At 48.0% G+C, this 21,189-nt stretch overlaps 1 protein-coding gene across 5 annotated transcripts in view; it reads right to left on the reverse strand.

Annotated features, from left to right (window-relative positions):
- The window catches only part of GAS7 (growth arrest specific 7), a 91,605-nt gene that overhangs the window by 24,724 nt on the left and 45,692 nt on the right, over positions 1-21,189 (reverse strand). For 4 of the 5 annotated variants that reach the window (XM_086762135.1, XM_086762134.1, XM_086762137.1 and 1 more), the window contains exons 3-5: positions 11,246-11,317; positions 9,891-9,976; positions 7,079-7,132 (exon numbers count right to left, since the gene is read on the reverse strand). In XM_086762135.1, the coding sequence (XP_086618261.1) occupies positions 7,079-7,132; positions 9,891-9,976; positions 11,246-11,317 (212 nt within the window). The remainder of the gene's footprint in view (positions 1-7,078; positions 7,133-9,890; positions 9,977-11,245; positions 11,318-21,189) is intronic. The other variant, XM_086762136.1, reaches the window with a different exon arrangement.

Raw genomic sequence — 21,189 nt, forward strand, 5'->3', positions numbered from 1 at the left:
GTGCTACCCCAGGCTGATCTCTGTCACCACCACAGCCTCCAGCACAAAGCCCCTCTATAAGGGACGTTTCACTGAGGACACCTCTCCCTCCGCTGAAGTTTTCCTCTCCTGCCTCTTCCCTGTCAGCTCAGTTATCTCAGGACAGCACTGCAAACCCATCCTGCCCTGGTTTTTTTTGGCTAGGTAGGTTGGGTTACCTTCCCTTCTCCGTTCAGGGATCACTAGATCCAAAAGCCTGGGAGCGGATCCCATCCTCAGCTGGAAGCTGGCACCTCTCCTCCGGGCGCACCCAGGGGTCTGCAGAGCTGCTCACGGGCACCGCAAAGCTCCAGTGTGTGGGGCTGCCAGTGTGCACTGGCTCAGCACCCTGTTAGAAGACGTCAGCTCCTTTCACCCTCGCCAGGAAGCTTCACAACCCACCAGTCCAAATGTCAAAATTACTGGGTAGAAACCTTAAACTAAGTTGCTGCTTTCAGACAGCATCTGACAAGCACCGACCTGGAGCAGTGCTGGACCAGCACGCAGGGGCAGACGAGAAAAGGCTCCACTTCACCTCACAGATCACCAAATCCCACGCCACTGCTGACCACGGGCTGCGCTGAGCATCTCTCTATGCTGCCTCAGCCACACCCTGCTTCTCAAATAACACAATATATTGTATTTTCACCTTAAAAAAATGAGATGGCCTCAGAATGCGCGCAGAATTGCTCTGCCATGTATCATAGCAGGCCAACTGCTTCCCGGGAGCAGGTAACACTGCAGCTCATCCTCCCAGAGCAGAGAAGATACAGGAAACAAAGTATTGCCAGTGATGACAACGTTATAGGTAACCATGTGAAGGTACGCTGTGTCAAGACAGATTTAAACAGCTCCTGGCTTTAAGGATTTCTGGCTTTGATGCTGCATTTCACACTCACTGAATAAAAATTTGTGTGACAGCCACAGGTCACTCGGACGCCAGCCCTTCCAGCCCCTTCAGCCTCTCCATCCTCCCCCGCTGCGACTCCAACCCTTCCAGCATTCCCATCCCCTGAAGCCCCTCCAGCCTGGCAGCCTGAGCAAACACCGCCCTGTGCACAGCTGCCGCGTGCTCACACAGCACACCTCGCACGCAGCCAGGACAAGGCGCTGCCTTCTGAGAGCGGACCGCCAAGCTGCAGGAACTTGGGATTTAGCTCAAGTTAAAAAATTAGCGGTAGAAGGCGAAAGAGGTCAAGAGATTGCATGGAAGTTTTAGGGATGCTAGAAACAATTCACTTCTCCACATCAGGAGCATCAATACTGCAGCGGTGAATGGAGAAGCTATTCTGGTTTCCACCTACCTTCTTACTGGAGGAGGTCTTGCAGAGGATGGCTAAGAGGTCCCCTGTGGAAACCCACTGCTGAGTGGAGTTCTGTGTTGCCCAAGACGACTTATTTCAACTGAGAAAGGACCACATGCTTCCCATGAAGACAGCAGTGTTTTAAAGGAACATTTCTAGGGCCCAACACTTTCACGCTCGGTAACGAGAAGGGTGGGAAATAGGCACCTCCTAAGGGTATTTTGCAGCCTTTACCGGAAGATTGGGCATCATTGCACTGCACACCAGGACAGGAAGGTGACATGCAGCAGGGAGCATGTGCAGCGGCACACAAGGCTGCTGTTCCCTGCAGCTTAAAAACCTGCAAAGGGAAACTGCAAGGGAAACTCATATTCCCTGCTACAAACTGCACCTGTTTCACAAAAATGAAATCTGTGTTGGCTGGAAGCTGCTTGTTACCTTTAAGACTCTCCATTGCATTAAACTGGTGAAGGCACCCCACTGTGATGGACTAAATGCACCGCACCACGTCCACGCACGCAGCAGGAACAGCGAGTACGCGTGTCAACAGGTGATGAGAGCAAGTTAATTCACGCATTTCTCAATGAGCATCATCAGACTCAAAGTTTTATGAATAAATCAAACATTCTTCATTTCTCAGAAGCTTAATTGTCTAGAAATGATGCTGAACTGTCTGGAAAAAGCCATGAGGTCATTTGGATAGTATCACATTTAAAAGAAAATTGATGTCAGAATTAAAACTAAACTGCAAAACTTTTTTTTTTTTAATTAGGATCGCAAAAGATTATTTCTGTGTAAAACAAAACTTAGCAGTTTTCTACACAAAGTCCCAGACGGGGAAAGAAAATTGTCAAAACCTTGGAAATATTACTAAAAATTATATACGACTGCACAGGAAATCCTAGGACTCTTTCTTTCTTTTCATAACCACAGATTTCTTACAGTAAACCAAGAGCTCTTGGATCTGTATTTCTGAACATTTCTAAAACCTCCCAGGGTTTCTCAGCAGGGAGGGGAACATCAGGCTGGCGCTGAGCAGGACATGACCGCACAGCAGTAGTGGAATGACCACACCTCTCTCCCCGCACAATCCTCCCTCCGATATGCTCCTTTTCTTGTTTCTAAAATCAAAGATAGTTGGGAAAAAAAAAAAAAAAAAAGCACTCTGGTTCACCAGCTTAGTTCCACTGATGAGCTTTTTGACTGATGCTAAGAGAGTCGAAGCATCTCGCGATGACGTCCTGATGTGTATCAGCATTAAACAGCTCTATCGGTCCCACAGACGGCGATGTCCCCTCCCCATGTGAGGGAACACTGCTCTCACCCATCGCACCCCTGACAGCCAGTCAGGCTACGTGTGAGGTCCAAATTCAAACAGGATAGACCAACGCAGTGCTAATCTCTTTCAACAACGCTGACTAGCCAACAAGGTCTGAACAAAAGAGCGCAGAAGCTGACTATTACAGCTGTAATTGCCAGTAAGAAACAAAACAAATTAAAACACGTATCTCAGCTAATGATGGAGTCACAGAACTTCAAGAGAAAACAAGGCGTTATGACCTGCATTACATTTGCACAGGCTCCAGTGGGACAGCTGAGGTGATAATCAGCCTCACCATGGTATTAACTCTTCAGCCAGCCTCTTCACTAATAAAAATAATGGCTGTTGTCAGCCTGCAACAAAGCAAAATTAATGACAAGACACTAGCAAGGCGTACTCCAAGCATAAGCTAAGCAAACATGCCAGAGGACAGCAGCCTGCCCTTCCAGCTGCCACCAGACACGAGAGGCACCAACAAACCCGTGCGAGAGAGCCACTGGATCGCAGCGGCTAGAAGGAGGTAGGCAGTCAAAGAAGACATGATGTGATGGTGACATCAAAGCTAGGGGGTGAGGGGAGGAGAAGAAAACCAGACAAGCAACACAAATTGATGGATTTTTCTTGACAAGCCTGCTGTGTACCAAACTCAATAAACAGATTAAAATACTTTTGTCTGTATACTGATCAAGAGCAGAAGCAATTATACTCTTAGCAGCTAAATATTCCAGCTCATATTCCACGAGTACAGTGGCAGTGATGGCAAAACGAGCTGTTTACGTTGTAGGTGAATCCTTAAATCTGAGATGCAAAAGGCAAACAGAAAAAAAGTCCCAGGGAGGCCGGTGAGCGCACAGGATTTGCACAAGAGCAGTGTGCACCAGAGCAAGAAACTTTGTTGGGTTGGACATGCACATTCATTTCATGGGTTTCAAAGTCGTCTGGAGGCTTTGAAGTTGCCACCAGCGCTCACCAGTAAATGAGACATTGCCAAGCAACATGAATAAAACAAGAATAATTTGGTCAAGGCTTAGATAATCAACGACATGTTTATTACATAAGACACTACATAAATAAATCAGCAGACAGTGGGTGAGCTTACTGTGCCGTGCTCAAGTGACTAAAGCAGGGCAACATTCTCGCTTGTTTCTTCAACTTAAAAATGCAGATTATTTTTCCCGATTTCTGCACATTCACAGCACCTTAAGCACAGCACAGCTCCTAACTTCAGGATCTGCTTTACAATTTCAGCTGAGACCCAAAAAGTACAACAGCCAGCTCCGTGAAATGTAACGACTTCACCTGCCCAATGGGACCAAACCAGCCAAATGCAAAGGCTGGAGATCTCAGAAGAGCTTAGGCACAGACAAGGGGCTTGAGCATTTTTAACTCTACCCAGACACGGAAGCCTGGGAATGCCTAGACTGTGTCGAGGTAGCTCCAACATCATGAGTCCACACGTGGTTTTAGTGCTGGCAGGGTGATGCTGCAGCTACGGTACAATGGAAGGGGAGAACAGACAACCGAAGTCCTGATTGTTAACAAAGTCAATCGATACACTTCCTATTTCAAAGGGAAGATTCTGCCAAAACCATTTAGGAGCCCTCCTTACTTGGCCTATCTGCAGAAAGGTTCAGAGAGAGTTCGGTCAGTGCCTGCCAAAGCAGGGGATTTCTGACAGTTTCTGCCACGCAGTCAGCCCCAGGGCAGAAGGAGAGCGGTGCTGAACACACAGCCTCCTACTGTGTTCATCACACTGTGTCAGACGCAGAGCGCAGCAGCAGAAAACACCGAGTTACTCCATGTAGGATGCCCCTCTTCCCATCTGCAGCACGTGTTCATCTATGTGCCCAACATACGCAACACAAATGTCAGCATTTTCCAAGTCATGCTGTATCTTGACAGGGCACCAGAGTGTTCTTCAGAAGGAAATCCACACTCAGAAATACATTATCATCAGGCAGGTTTCTTGCTCTTCACATGAGACACTCTGTCCCTGAGTCGATACCTCCTGTACCTTCTCCATTTAACTCTCCCTCACCTATGGTAAAGGAGCTTCAAGCTTCCACAGGAACTCACAGCCAGAGTGACAGCTCTTCAGGAATCAGACAGCAAACCATCCAGCCTCAAACTGAGTGCACCTTGAAACTCACTGCAAAATCAACGCAGCCTGCTCACCACAGAGCTGCACTGCTGCTCCCTAAGTGAGCATCAATAATTTGTGCAAGCAGCAGTTTCATAACAGCCTCTGATATAACCCAGCAGGGGTTTCCCTTCCAAAGGAAACAGACAGCACGACATTTGTAACACTCATTTACCAACAAGGAAACACCATACTCTTCTTCTTGTTGGGGTGCATATAGATGAGAAATACTCCAGCTCCCACCTGCCTTCAGGATTTCCAGAAGCCATGCTCACAAATGGCTATGTGGATGTAGAGGAGGCGGATGCATTCCTAGGAAGAAGGGAACAAACTCCCACCCCTCTGCTGGAAGCGGTGAAACAGAGGCACTGAGTCTCAGATGCTGGTCAGGCTGGACATCACCTGATGCCCGCAGTTTGCGTATCACAGGATTTCATTTTGGGGGGAGGTTTGCTGAACTGAGAGCCCCAAAGTTAATCACTAAATTCCCCTCTGCAAGAAGAGGTTCTGCCTCAGCACTGCTACAGACCAAGAAAAAACATCTGATAGCGAGCTAAGGACGTGCCCTGCAGCTCTGTCAACCAGAACATCCCAACGTCAGCTTGAGTGGCACTGAACAAATATAACTCCCTAGGAGACAGGGGGAAAATTACATTGCTTTACAGTTTACACTCCGTATGAGAATGTTGTTTTTCACAATGCTTCCTTGATGCAGGCAATGGCTTGGAGCAAACAGCTGTTAAAATTAGCTTGTTTTCGTCTGTCTGATGCATCGTACTTGAAAGCTTTGGACTTCTGCTGGAGAAACGCACACCCCGTGTCCCTGACATAACACATAACACTTTCTTGCTTTGCAGATGCTACCAGACGGCACATGGGCCAGCAAATACGACCGTGAAAACCACCCTCAGTGAACAGCCCGCGTCCTCACCCCTGCACGCAGCAAGTATTTCAGAAAGACAAGCGCTGTCACTCTCACACTGGCCCTGCAACCCAGTCCGGGACTGTGTCCAGCCCACGGTTTTTGCTCCCGGCCCTCCGACCCGGGTGGGCAGGAGGCTACATTTGGCCACTCGGACACATTTCCAGCCCCAGCCACCGTGGCCCTGGAGGCCCTGCAGCTGACTGACCAGGACATTCGCAAATCTGCCCAAACCACCAGATTTATACATACTTCATGACATACCCCTCTCTCAATACACTGATCAACAGCAACAACACATTTTTTATTCATAATGACTGATTTTGATAACCATGTAAACTACTGAAGATATATTTTTTTTCCCAGAAAACTGTACCTACGTGGCAATGACTGACCCACGCTGCAGAGACTCATCTACGTGCTCCTTTTGAATCCTCGTCCCTTCACCAGAAGCCCAGGGAATCGTGCCCACCGACGGATACATCAACAGTCTGCATATGATAATTTAGACAACAACCTCCTCTTCGTGGTAACAGTTAACAATGATGTATAACAATAAATTATTCTTTTTCTTCTTGTGGATTTCATACCCTGCCAATGCTTGCAGATGTAAGCATGTTTATTGCCTCTCCTTTACCAGTGCAACTCATGTACTTGCCCATTTATCTTCTTTACTATTTCCTTTTAAATAAACCTTTCTATTCCCAGCCACGTTAATTAATTTATTTCAATTTCCTTCCTGTTTTTAAACACGTCCTGCACCCAGCAGCCCAGAAATGCACTGTGTTCCAGATGAGGTCACCAGGCATACAAAACATATTAATGTTTGTAAACACGATACTGAGAACATCGTAATTGAGTCAGTTACATTTAATCACTCATATGAAAGGCAAATGTAAGATTAACTTTATACCAAAACTTAAATTCTTCTTGTCAGAAATCTTCACTCGGACACTCTGGAACAGCAAAATACCTTCTGACACCTCTTTGAGGAAAAAAAAATAAAGATTCTGCCGTGGCAGGGCAGCGGCTCATCTCCTCAGTTTGTATTTCTCTAACCTCCCAGTGCTTCTCCAAACACAGAGGCTGTTGGGGGCTGGTTACCAGGTGATGAAGTTTTTTCAGGACACCTGGTGTGTGTTTCTGCTTTTTTTTCCCCTCTGCATATGTTTTTCTGCCGCACTGTGTTCCCCCTCCTCGGTCTCTCCTTACCCCCAGAGGAGAGGTACGGGCAGCCGCCGGTTCTCGTCCCAGAACCACCAGAACCAAAGGGACAGCGGCCCTGGAATTCAGCCCGGGGCGGGGATGCCAAAGCCCCCGCTCCGACGGTCAAACTCGCAGCGGACCCCGCCGCCCCCCCGGCCCGCACTCACCGTCAGGCTGCTCTCCTTGCTCTGCCGCCGCGGCGCCGCCGGCGAGCCCGGGGCCTGTGGAGACAAGCGGGGCCCATCGTCACGGCCGCCCTCGGAGCCCAGCATGGCGGGTGCGGGGCCGGGCGCTAAGCGGACCCCATGGCCCGGCGGCGCGGCTGGGGTAGGCTGCGCTCCTGTAGGCTCGGCTCAGCACGCCGCGGCTCGGGAAGAAGGGCGGGCGCTGGAGGCGTTGCCTTCGCCCGGCAGAGCCGCCTCCCCTCGCCGCCGCCAGCCCGAGCGGCCAATGGCGGGCTGGGCCGGGCCGGGCCGGGCGGTGGAGCCCGCTCCCAGGCGGGGCCGAGGCGCGGTACCGGGGAGGTGCGGTCCTGCCCGGGCTGGCAGCTGGGAGGCAGCGAGAGCTGCTCGGCGGCCGGCAGCAGTCGCTGCGCTGCGCCGCGCCGTGGGCTCCAGCCCCCTGTCCTCCCTGCGGGGCGAGTGGAGCGCGGCCCGGCCGGGCATCTCGCCGCGGCCTGAAATCCGACCTCCAGCGGCTGCAGCGCGCCCAGGGCCGCAGGCCGGCGGGTCCGACCGGGCCCGCTCCCACAGCCCGAGCCGGCCGCCTTCAGCTGCTCTCGAGGAAGCCGCGGGCAAAGCCTGGCCCTGCGCCCAGCGCAGCACAGCTCCGCGTTGTTGTCGGTTGTGGCTTTTTCCCCCCTTCCTTGACCTGCTTCCAAGAAATGTGGCTGAGCTTGCCTGAGGGGTCTTGCCAGCGTTTGTTTGCGTGATGGCTCCTACCCAGGGCTGAGAAAAGCATCCCGGAGCATGCCCGAGCTGCTCTGCGGCCGGGGACAGGCTGTGCCAGCAGCAGACAAGGAGGCAGCCGAGGCAAAGCCGCCTGTGACGGCCCAGGACAGGCAGGTGGGAGAGGGACTGGCCAAGGTTTGAGAGTTTGAGGGTGTAGAGAACAGCTTCCTGCAACCAACAGCTTATGGTCAGGTGTTTTCCTTGCTAAGGACTCTTCTGCAAAAGCAGCCACAGCTCCCAGGAAAAGCAGGCTCCCGGGCGGGCACGGACACAAGCTGCTCTTAGGATTAATGGCACCAGCAGCTAGTTACAGATTCAAACTGGTTACATGTTCAGAGCAGGGGTGAAGCCAGGACTTCAATTTGGAAAAACCTGTAATAAAGGAGCCATGGAAAGAAAGTATCATGGACACTTGAAATGAATGAGAAGAGTCATGAAAGGAGTTGTTGCCAGCCACATGGCTGAGTCAGCTGGGCAAACCAGTGCGTGGCAACGGGCTCCTCACTTGTCTCAGATGTGACTCTGACCAAAAAGGTGGCCGTAAACTTGAGTCAGACTCCGCACCATAAAAATGGAAAGTGGCAGATGTTGTTACAAAGGAAATTCTGGGGGAGTCAGTTAAAAAAACATTGTGAATCAGATACCTTGAGAAATTAGATTTGTTGCACAGGGATTAACAGCTTTTTTTTAAATGGAAGTCACAGCCTGCAAGTTTATTTGGGTTCTCTGAGGGACTCACAGCAGAGGTGTGGACAGGGAGGGGTGTCTGGTAATGCTCTACATCAGTTTCCGAAAAGCTTCTGACCTAGTTTAGGTGCCCACATGCTCTGCCTCCAGCCTATGCAAACAGCTCAGAGGAGAAGCAGCACGGGACAGTTAAGTGCAAGATGTTTGATGGGGATGTGGAAGGAACAGGGAGTCCAAAGCACTGGACTGTATCATGGGAGATGCCATGGTGGGCAAGCAAAACCAGAAATTCTGACTTAGCCCAAACGGGACACATGAGGGCAAGGCTGAAGGCCACTACCTAGGAGGTAGCGGGTGAGAAAGTGGGTTGAGGCAAAGAGGGTCTGTTGTTGGCAGACAACACGAAATTTAGATCAAGAAACAGGGAACGTCAGAAGGATGCTGAGAGCAACAGGCAACCCAGGTCAGCATGGCAGCAGCACACAAATAAACGTGAGTTTCACTGGGTTGCACTGCAGAAGAACCTACCAGTCAATTCAGAAATGAAACAGAGAACTCAGGTCCAGTACCACTGGGGGAAAAATGCCAGCAGGCAGGGAAGTGCAACCCACCTGCTATTCAACTGTTGCTGTTTTGGCAGGAAGCAAAGAGTTTCATGGGAAGAGCTGGAAGAGGGCCCTGTGCTGCATCTGCAGACCTGCAGGGAAGACTCTCCCAGGGACATGAAGTGGTGCAAGAAAAAAAAAGTGCACAAATATTTATTGAAAATTGGGACAAACAGGCAGGGGAGAATGGCTGTGCACAAGTCAGCATCTTGAACACTGCCCTGGGGTGACGAGATGGGTGGAGAACTGGCTGTAAGGCACAAGGGGCGGCCTGTAAAAGGACATGCAGGAATGGATGAAGTAATTGAGAAAAAAGCTCCGGACAAATTCCTTGTGAATACTGTCTTTGGGAGGGAATGCTGGAGCTGCAAGAAAATACAATGAGAAACAGAGACAGGCAGATGTGCAAGTCTAGAGAGAGGTCTGTGCTGGAGACAGGCCCAGGCTTCAGGCTGGAGGGGCAGGAAAATTTGTAGGGTTGTTAATAGTGACTGAAGTGGCCTGGTGGATTTTTCAAAAAGGAGTGATAGGATAAAAAAAATCCAAATTATCTTGGCATTTTGTACAGTTTTACCAGCTGGACACAAAGACTAACTATTCTAGATGCAACAAATCTGTCTGATCTGAGAGTTTCTGAAATAAAATATGTCTTCATCTCCTGCTCTGGGCAGATTCCTAAACTGCTTAACTGGAGATCCATTTATTCCTGGCTGTTTGGCTTTTTCCCCAGAACTTACCTGGGGGTCCCCACTGGCTTTTCGGAGGCTCATATGACCAGAGTCGAGCTGGTGAACAGGGGTCCCAGAGATGTGGTAGCCATTCACTGTAAGAACAGATGGAGAGTTAGCAGGCTTGCTGCTGGTAAGAAATGAATAATTGCACATTTTGAAAACTAAACACATAATTGAATATACAGATACAAATCACAGCACCTTTTTTGAGTCACCAGTGTTCACTGCCTCCAGCCTAAGAAACTATGGATGCTTTTCCCCATCCCAACAGACTGGCAATGTGATGTGTTAGCTCCAACCCAGCAAGCCCCCAGAACCAGATTCTACAGGAGCTCAGCCCATGGACCCTCTCTGCCCTCAGGATCCTGCAGCAGGCTCTTGCCAGGAGTTACTGAGCTGGAAAGAGCCAAGAAAAAGAGACCCCCAAACTGAAAACAGTTCCCATAGCACTATTTGGTAAAATGATGTGTTTGAAGAAGTAGGGTACGTGAAAAGCACTGGTTTAATGGAGATGGGCTTTTCATGTCAAGAAAGCAAGCCTTGTAAGATTTATATGGTTCACGCATACAGCTGTAGGGTGCTTTATTTTTGGAATATGCTGGGGAAAGAATAACGCTCAAAGTAGGGTTAAAGCAAGAAACACAACTACATCATAAATCCTTTGGTCAGAAGAAAATGTGCAATCTTCAAGCATACTTCCCACTCAGCTCTGCCGATAGAGGAGCATCAAAAAAACATCCTCTAGACGGCATTATTTACAGTCAGCTGGCAGCAATGGCCTTTACGTTTAACACTTGTTATTCTAGAGTCATTTTTGCTTTGCTTTGTCTTTCTGCAATACCTGAAGCTTTTCAGTACAGTTACGCAGCTGATTCTCTGTTACTTGATTCCCTGCAACTTCCAGTCAGGACAGAGGTGAAGTGGTCAACCCTGTAGCTACCACTTGCTAACACATTTCATTGTGCGCATGTGCTTTGCGTGGAAGAGCTGCACCCAGCCGGTGTTCCTCTGCAGCTTTTTGCTTCCCTTGCCCCAGCAGAACGCCGGACTGGGAGAGGCAGCCTGTCCTTCCCTCCCAGAGCCGGCAGCCCCGCTGGCTCGCTGGGCCACCATCTGCCTCTGCGCTCCAAGGAAGGAGCTCTGTCAGCTCTGAGCAGACACTTCAGACAACGAGGTAGAAGATGCATCAGTAGGGAAACAGCAGGCAAGAAGAGATATCAGAAGGGAAAGCCCCAGCACATTTACTCTGCTACACTCACAAATATACATCCCGGGTAATCACAGCATTTTCCTTTGCTCTGCTGAGTGGTAGAGAGGCAGATTCACCCATTGCAGTGGTCAGGCACAGCATCAAACAGTACCTGCAGAACTCTTCTGAGACACAGGGCTCTTTGGAGTCCCAGGCACACTGCTTGGCCGCTCCCAGGTCGTTTCTGTGGAGGGGAAACATCAATGTAAAGGTGATGGAGGCCTTGCACACCCATCAGAGTTACATCTATTACACACTTACAAATGGGTCTGACCCTCAGTGCTCTCTGAACAAGGTTCTCACCCTGTGAGGAAAGTGCCTGCACCTCCCTGTACTCCCCATCCTCTCCCATCTCCTCCCACTGTCCCTTCCCAGCCCCTGCTCCAGAGCAGACTGGGAGCTGCATCACTGATTCTTCCCGGGCAGGCCTGCTCCAGGGCCGTGCTGGAGAAGAAAGCAGGGATACAGCTGTACGCACACATCGCTGCCTGTAAGCTGCTGCCAGGATCTGCACAGAAAACATTTCCAGGTGTAGGTAAATCAAACCCAGCACGGGGTCCTACAAGCAGCCCACTGCAGAGACAGAGCTGCAGCACAGTGGGAATTCCCTTACCCTGGGAATGAAAGGGTGAAAGGCAGCTGTGAATGCATCAAAGATGTGGTTTTAGTGACATATACACAGACCATAGCATTTTTTTTTGCCTTCAAAAAACCTATTTCCCTGGCAAATTTCCTTTTTTTTCCATTTGTGTTCTTTAGCAGCTGGGACAAGCAAATGGATGTCATACCACTTTTGATACTCAAAAGACTGCTGCTGCTTCAGTTTCCTCTGTAGTTTAACCATTCTGCTCATTTTCTCAGCAAATGGAAAATTATTTTTGACCACATTCTAAATACAAGACTTAATTGCTAAACTTTGTAAAGTGGAGTTAGAACAGGAATTTCTGCAGCAGCCTAGTTAGAAAGCCCAAGCTACTATTCCTTTTGAATAAACATACTGGTACCAAACCAAATAAATAATATGGACTGCCTGCCAATATCAAATAAGAAATAAGCAAGTTAGTGTAATGAAGTCAAAGGACTACTCTGGCTACTTCATTTGAAACTATCGTTCCCAAAATCCCAACCACCAGCCATCTAACCCTGCCAAAGCCTGAAATCCTGCATCTCTCAGTATTCTGACTGTTTAATTAAAACAAAGCATCGCAAAGGCCCGCGGCGGGTGTTGACGCGATGTGATTTCTGCCCAGTGCTCTGAATGGGCCCCGCTCAGCTTCTTCACATCTTCTCTTCTTTTTTTTTTTTCCACCCCTCGCCTCTGCGAATTACGTATTCAAGTATTATAAGTAAAATACACACACATCAACAGAAGAAAAAAGAATTCCCCGCACCAAAATCAAAATAATATCCTCACAACACCAACAGTGGGTAGACAATTAACAAACAATTCGCCACTTATCCCTTCACCACAATCAGAACATAAATTCCCCATAATCATTTTGCTCTTTTGTCAAGTTCAATCCCTGTTTTGCCCATTACTGCTCCCAATTAAACTCAATCCTTATCTCAAATTCCTCGAGCCCCACGTTGGGCGCCAAAATAACTGTTGTAGTTCAGCCCCGATCGGGACCAGACTACACAGTCTCTCTCTCGCTCCCCCCACCTTCCGAGAGAACAGGGAGAGAAAATATAAGGAAAAACTGCTCGAAGTTTGAGATAAGGACAGGGAGAAATTCTTAAAGTTACCGTCACGGGCAAAACAGACTCGACTTGGGGAAAACTATTAATTTATTATTACAAATAGCAGGATAATGAGACAGAGAACAAGATAACCTCCCCCACCCCTCCCTCTTCCCAAGCTCAACATTATCTCTACTACCTTCCCCCCCCGAGTGGCACAGGGGGGAAGAGGGAATGGGGGTTGCAGTCAGTTCATCACATGTTGTTTCACGCCGCTGCTTCATGGTCGGGGGAAGAACTCCTCACATTCCTCCCCTGCTCCGTTGTGGGGTCCCACCCCTGCGCCACAGTCCTTCGTGGAACTGCTCCAGCGTGGGTCATCTCTTCCACGGGTGCAGTCCCTTCAGAACAGCTGTCCCAGCGGGCCCTCCACGGGCCACAGCCGCCTTCAGGCATCCACCTCCCCCGGTACAGGGTCCTTCATGGGCTCCAAGTGGATCTCTGCTCCTCCGTGGACCTCCATGGGCTGCAGGGGGACAACCTGCTCCACCATGGTCGTCACCACAGGCTGCAGGGGAATCTTGGCCAGGAGCCACATTACTCCTCCCCCTCCTTCTGAACTGACCTTGGCGTCTGCAGCCGTTCCTCACAACAGGCTGGTAGATGTCTCTCAGGATCTTTTTTACATCTTATTCACTTCTCATCTCCTTTCCACTTCTTGCAGCCGGGCTGGACCGAGTCGGGCCCAGTTGGCTGCCTGGCAAGAGGCCAGAGGGTGAGGCCTGCAAGGCCCATGAGGCCTGCGCATCCCCCTCTGCGCCTCTGCCCCCGCTCAGCTTCTTCACATCTTCTCTTCTCTTTTTTTTCTGTTCTCCCCTTCTTAAATACGTTATTGCAGAGGTGTTATCACGGGACATTCTGCTACCAATCGTTCGGCCTTGGCCAGCAGTGGGTCCGCCCTAGGCCTGGCCAAGTCCACTGAACAAAGGGGAGCGACTTCTAGCAGTTTCCTACAGAAGCTACCACCTTAGGCCCCCCCTCACTAACAAAACCACGACATGGATGCACGTGGTCAAGCGGTAACAGAGCAGGAGAGGCTGAGAGAGCCTTTGGGCGTAATCGTTTAGGGCTGGGAGTCAGTACAACCATCAGGGCACCTAAGGTCTCCTGTCCTGGGTGAGTGCTTATGTGAGCACTTATTTACCTGTCTTTACATATACATTCATGCACATATATACACATACAGACATCCTCAAAGGTTGCATTAGTTCCTTATTTCAGGAAAGAAGTCAGAATATGGATCCCAAATGGAGGAAGGTGCCATCCCCCACACTCGTGATGCCCAAATCCGCGAGACACACGCCCTGCTCCCCGCTTCCCCCTCTCCCCAAGCCACAGCACGTTTTTGCTTGCAAATAAAAATAACTTTGAGCTTTGTTTTTCCTTGCAAGCACAAGGAAAAACCTGGTGGACTAGAAGCTTTGATGAATCATGGGGAAATAATTAAATTTTACTCAGCTTCTTATGAATTGAGTAGTAAGTTAATAAATTCCATGCTAGGTCAATGAGGAAGAACTGGAGCGTGATTTAACTAAACAGAAGGAAAATAAAACGCTGAGAGTTGTCTTTTACAAGTCAACTTGTCTTGACTTAAAACACACAAGTGCATGGCTAAATAAAGACAAATTCTAATTTATGTGTATTGTGATGCAAAGGTAAACAATAGAATATGCTACCTACATTTCTGGTATTTTTTTTTCTACTGTAAATTGTTGATTAATGAATAATGTGAGTTGACCTGAAGTGTTCTGAAAAATGGCTTTTGGAGACATGAGGAGGGGTTGTGATGTCCATTTTTGCCATGCCCAGGCACAGTCAGTGCGGCAACGTGTTTTTGTCAGAACTGACTTTGACATTAGCAGTAAAAACAGTTACCTTTGTATTTGGCTTGGGTTTTTTTAAGCACGCAGATCTATCTCCAATATTTTTGCATTTGAGACCGTACAGAGGAATGCACCTGAAAATCTAACAAATATATCTGAAATGTAATTAATCTGTTAAAATTACCAGCTGCTTCTTGTAACTGGTCCCTACTCCGCCTGCTAGCTGTGGTGAAGTGCCTAATTCTTCCTCTCTGTCACACAGAAAGCCCAGATACATAACTTGAGGGCAGAAATTTTACACACGAAAGAGCAGTGCCCAGTGGTTAGCATCTTTGGGAATATAATCCAAAACACTCAGTGTCTTGACAAATTTTCTGAAACAAAGCAATTGTGGAGTTATGCACATTGAAAGATATAACAAAAAAAAAAAAAGCATGTAAACTAAAAATGCATAAAATAGAAATAACATCTTTCATTGGGTAGGAAATTAAAAGAACAAGAATATTTTTAACCCCATTTATTTGGAGTGCTAGGAGAAAGAAAAAAAAAAACATCCACTTCTGTGCACAGAGTAAGAGAGGGATTATTCCGGCAGCCCAAGCAGGGATGGAACGAACCTCGATCAAGACTGCACTGCGGTAATGCCACCTACTGGAAGTAATTAAATTTACCAAGAAAATACTGTAACATTACAAATTTCTCTGCAGCTCAGTCACGATTAGAAGTGGATGGGGAGCGTGGTGCTTTTTTCCCCACACCTACACAGAAAAGGCTTGGTGAGGGATAACGCCCTGTTTGATGTAGCCAAGATGGTCTTGTCTTGATGGTACCAAATGCAGCCTTTGGTCCTGGTGCCTGGAAAATCTGAAGACCTGCTTGTAACCCTGTGATAAAACAATGATCGCTGCTACCAGGAATAGATTCAATACCAGACAAGATTTTATATGTATCCCACCCAATTTGCCAGAGAGGATGTTGGAGTCAAGCTAAAACCTCTCCCTCTGTGAGACTAATTTAGCACTGGCAGACCAACACCAACAAGTTCCATCCTCACTTATCAGGCACACGTTAATTATTCTATTTAGCCAACAAGGGGAAGGAATAATCAGTTTCTTTGTCACTCTCTGGACTGCAAAGGAGGTTTGTGAACAGAAAGAAGCCCTGCAGCCCTGGGAGATATCTGGAAATGAGTTACTGAACAGCAACGTGGTAGAAAGCCACTTGTTCAAACTGAAATGACATAGTGAGATGAAAAATAGTTACAAGACCCAAGCTATACGTGCCAACAGAACCAAAGAGGGTTTTCACAGATGTGGTTAAACATTTCCTCCCAAAGGAAAGCGGAAACCAGCGGTGTTTAGGGGAAGAAAGTTCACTTTGCATCTGTTTGGCACAATGAGAAATGACATGATGTGTCAGGCCTTCAGAGGGCCACACGCTCTGGGATGTCATGTTAGTCAAGAAACACAGCTTCTGAGGATGTCCCGATGCAGACAATTTTGGTGATCAAAGCGTAGCAGGTGATGAAGGAATGTTATGTCCTTTCTCCACGAATCCAGTAGCGCTCTGAGGTCAAAGCAGCTGCTTTCCAGTCTGAACATACAACATCAGTGAAACATCAGGGCTTTATGGTCCAGCATAATCCCTCCAGAGGGTGCTTATATTGCTTTCAGGAATGGATTTAGTACTCTGCATGGTGTCACGTGTAGTGCTATTTTAGGAGCTAAATGCTCCATAGTTTCATTGCCCAAACTACAAGAATGGGGCAGAGCAAGCCAGAGGACCTCTGGGTCTGCTTACTGTGCAGAAACTTTCCCTGGTCTTAAGGATCTGTAGCAGCTACAACACGTCACCTAATGGCTGGTGCTATCTCACACCTTTATAAAGAGCTTTGGAGTGTGTTTTTGTTTTAACATCAATAAAGCTGTAATGCTGAGCAGTTCCCAGCACAGTTGTTGCCCTGAATAACATGAAGCTGTGCAGGCTGCTCAGGTTATTCTGACATGGATGAAGAACAGCAACAGAACATGTTCCTCCACCAGAAAAAACCCTGCAAGCTCCTCCCAAATGTTCCTGAAAACCTGCAAAATTATAAGTGATATTTGCAGTAGGGTAGAACAGGCTCCACAGCCTTACTTCATCTTTTTTGGATTCACTTTCCTCTTGCCGATGGCATGTTGTGGTGGTTTAGCCTGGATCACCACACAGTTTTCTTTATTCACCCTGCCCCTACCTAGTAGGACAGGGGAGAGAAATTGGGAAGAAAGGAAAACTCGTGGGTTGAGATAAAAACAGTTTACTAAAAATACTAAAAACTACAAAACTAACAGGATATAAGGATATTAATATATACAAAATATACAAAATGAACAATGTACAATTTCTCACCACCCGATGTCCGAATGACCGACGCAGCCCGTCCTGAGCAGTGATCACAGGAACAACACCGAGCAGCAAGCAAAGGGGGAAGAGCAAGCTAGCAAGGTAGAGGGAACGATGCCAGCAAGCAAGAGAGAAGAAAAGGATGCCAAGGGTGCCGGAACGGATACCTGACAAGAAAAGGAATAACTGAAAAATGATGCCCCCTCCCATGGGCAACCCCCACTTATATACTGAGCATGACGTTTATGGCATGGAATACTCTCTTTGGCCAGTTTGGATCAATTATTCTGTCTGTCTTCTGCCCAGCTTCCCGCATCTGCACGTTAACGAGACTTGGAAAGCCAGACAGTGTCCTTGGTCTCATTAACAACAACTCGTATCATCAGAATGTTTTTATCAACATTCTTCACACACAAAATCCAAAACACAACAGCTACTGAGAAGAAAATTAACTCCATCCCTGCTGAAACCAGGACACATGTAGAAATCACCTGTGTGTGGAAACAGTCTGCAAACCTTCTAGCCTTCCTCTGCTGTATTCTCCATAGGCTTTCAGCAAGGCTTGCAGCCTGTCCATGGCTCCCCAAAGTGCAAAGTTTGGTTCAACCTGAGTCGAAGGGAGTGCAAACAGGCCAGCTTTGGAAGCAGGTTTCCTTTACCAGTGCAATATGCGCTCCCCAGTCCAAACCTCCAGGCTGCTTGAAGCCACCACAGTCCAGCTGGCTTTGCTGGAAGGGAACGTCACCTCCCCAGCTGGAAACAACGTGCTGTCAGCGATCTCACACCTTATCTCCCATTTCTTGCTAAGATCTTCCCTACATTTGTGATGAATCAGAGAGGGTTTCATGGCACTCCATGTCTTGATATTGCGTGTGGGAGAAAACAGCCCAAAGGAAAGGCAGGGGGAGTGGGTGGGTTTGTGCACATGAGGAGGGGAAACCACTTGCAATGCCCCTAGACTGGAGTAAACCATTCAAAACTGTAGGGAGTTTCAAAAGGAGTGGGTGAATGAGAGTACAATAAAAGTATTTTCTTCCTGTTCCGTAGAGAACATGTAGCACAAGGAGATTTTGTTTCACTGGAATGAGGAGGTCTTACCCCTGTGTCACTTCACAGAACTGACTCCAGGCCAGGAAGAACTCTTCTGGCTCTTCTCTCCTGACCTTCTGCAGACCAGAGTCTGAGGACTTTCCTGATGCAGCAAAGCAGCTCTTTCACCATTGTGCTCCAACATTTTGGTCCAGTGAGCCCTGCAGTACTGAACCCAATATGGGTCACCTATAGCAACATCAGCTCAAAGGGTCCAACAGCTTCTGACCTGCAGCACGGTCCTCTACATGGGGTCTTCTCATTGCATCATGAGGTCACACTCCTTCACGGGCATCCCAGGGCCCTAACCTTTACTTCCATCCCCATACCTAAACAAAAAGCAGGCAGAAGTGACAGATGCAAACCTCTCTGCACCTACGTGAAACGTGAGATTCAATCTCAGAAGCGCTGAAGGCAGAGCACCGTGTAGTGCATGAACTAGTTCAGCAGGAGTTGCAGTGTCAGAACTGAAGTCCAGCTCCATCCCACAGGCAGTTCAATAAAAAGAGACTCAGGCTGCCACACAGCTTTTATCCTCGGTCCCGAAACAGCACCATAGAGAAAGGCACCATCCAAGAGTTCTTGCAGTCTTCTGTCAGTGTGTGGAGGGTAGAGGCACTTGTCGCAACCTCACCAGCATGGGAAAGCTGCTGACAATAGTCCTTACTTGATCTTTCAAAATGAGCACTGGACCTGTACCATGCTCCTCCTTTTGCAAACACCATGCGACAAAAGCAAGCCCTCGATTGCAGGCTTAGTGGTGACAATAATGCTATTTCCAGCAGTTTCTGAGACACCCTTTGGTTTTGTAGGTTTTGGGCCACTTTACCAGGGCAGGCTTCTATACTATCCTTCAGCTAGGGCATCCTGTATCAGAGGGAAACTGTCACTAAGAAGTTTTATCTGTACAAGAAAAAACATGTAACAAAAAGGCTTGACATCTCTTAGGTGTCTCCACAGATGACTTAATATTTCAGCCACAGTTCATAAGTTTAGCTGGAGTAGGTGTTGACCATAGCTGGTGAGATACAAAGGAAAAACCTCAACCCACAAACTAAATCCTTCCAAGCTTCTTAACTGACTCAGAGAGATGGAAAAACATTAGGCAGAGGAAGTACTAGAGTAGGTCGTGGTTATATTCCTTCCATCCATTGATCTCTCACTTCAGGTCTAGCGAGTACTTAAGAAGAGGCAAGAATTGTCTGCAAGTGGTGAACTTCCCTCACTGCTTTCCAGCATCGTGGTGCTAGTTGCCTTCAAGAAGAGAGCCCCTCTAATGTATCTGGCTTTGCTGAGCTGCAGGCTGACACGCACACCTGGCTCCAGTTCTAGCTGATCTACTGGGTCACCTCTCTCAAAGAAATGGCACGCTTTCCACTCTTTGAGGTTGCTTTCTAACCAAGCAAAGATAAAATAAGTCTTGTTTATCCTCAGAAAATAAAGAGTTCAAGATTTGGTAAAGGCTGGAGTTATGGCACTGAGTTTCCAGCTACTGTTTGGGCACTGGCTAGAAAAGCACAATCTGTGGTTTCTGCTCTTAGAGGCAGGCTGCAGTGGCTGCACAGCTGGATCAGAGACTTGCTTGGAGTTCGGAACTTCAGTGGAAAAAAGGTGATGGGTAAAGCAAGATAAGCAGGAAAGGGTACCCAGGGGGACAGAAACAGAAAAGCTGGCTGGTGGTACCAGGAGAATACCAAGTAATACATATTTTTTTCAAGCAGATCAAGAAAATTTTCCTAAAACTCTGAACTGCTGGACTTGAGATTGAAGGGAAGAACCACTTGCAGCTACATGTTTCAGGACTGCCTCAAAGTCCATGCCCCAGAACTTGCTGTTGCAGATGGCATTTTACTAATGATGTTTGTGACTATGAGAATATATGGACCTTAATTAGAACCAGCATAACGTGAATGTGGAATTCCTGCTTTCCAGGAGACAAAGCTGTTTAGTAAATGAGAAGGACATAACACCACAGATGAGAAAAGCCTGGAAATAAGGACACACCGTGTAGGGCTGACCTCAGCTGGGAATGCAAGATGGCAGCGAGCCACACGAAAACTTGTGTCATAAGGATATAAGTCATCTTTAACGCGATGGACAAGGTAGCCGGAGTGCTATTGTTTGAGTAATGCAAGAGGTATTACAGCTGCAGCACATCAGAGTATTTCTTCAGCATAATCAAATATTTTCCTGCTGAATCTACCACCCACGCACAGTTGTAAACCACTCCCAAAGACACTGAGCAACCGTATGGTTAACCACATAGTAGCTGTGCATTCTGGGCACACAGTACTTCCTAACTCGGCACTGCAGCGTGATCCTAGGGCTCCCCTTTCAGAAAACACACCCAGGCCACCCCCACCGAGCAGCCTGGAAACTTCTCCACGTTCACTTACAGTCCAGATTACGCACAGCATCATGTGCTCTGCTGGCACCATTCAGTCAATGGCATACAATAGTCTCACATCTGAAAAGAGAATTAATGGGATGTCAAAGCAGAGGAGATTGCTCACTCCAGTTTTCCTGAAGATGGAGAAGTACTGTCCCTGCACAGAAGATGGTTTTAAGAGGCTGTGCAAAGCACATAATTCTTTACACCTTCCAGACACTGTGCAGCATCTCCACCCTCCCACCCTGACTGCTTCTCACCTCCTCTGCCCCTTCATTTACCCATTCTACTCTGTCTTTACTTCCTTCCCCACAACTTCTGCCCAGACTCCTGTCTCCTCTCATTTGTAATCACAGCACATAATTACAATTATTATTGGCAAGAGAATGTCATGCTAGGGAATTACTTCAGAAATATCTATTTGTTTCAGACGATGCCAGTGTAGCCGTGGGAAAGGGGAGAGGCTCAGTTATAGCAAGCTGCATGAAGTTTGCCAGCAGACCTGACACTGCCTGAACTGAATACGAAGCGTTGTAAAGAGATGCAGGCAGGGGAGAGCAGTGCTCTTTTCCTTGCTTCGGGTTCTGAAAATGCCAGCTAGAAGCCTGCTGCCAACCCCCCAAAACAACAGCA

This window comes from Chlamydotis macqueenii, chromosome 18, assembly GCF_036417535.1.
Source record: "Chlamydotis macqueenii isolate bChlMac1 chromosome 18, bChlMac1.mat, whole genome shotgun sequence".
NCBI classification, from domain to species: Eukaryota; Metazoa; Chordata; class Aves; order Otidiformes; family Otididae; genus Chlamydotis; species Chlamydotis macqueenii.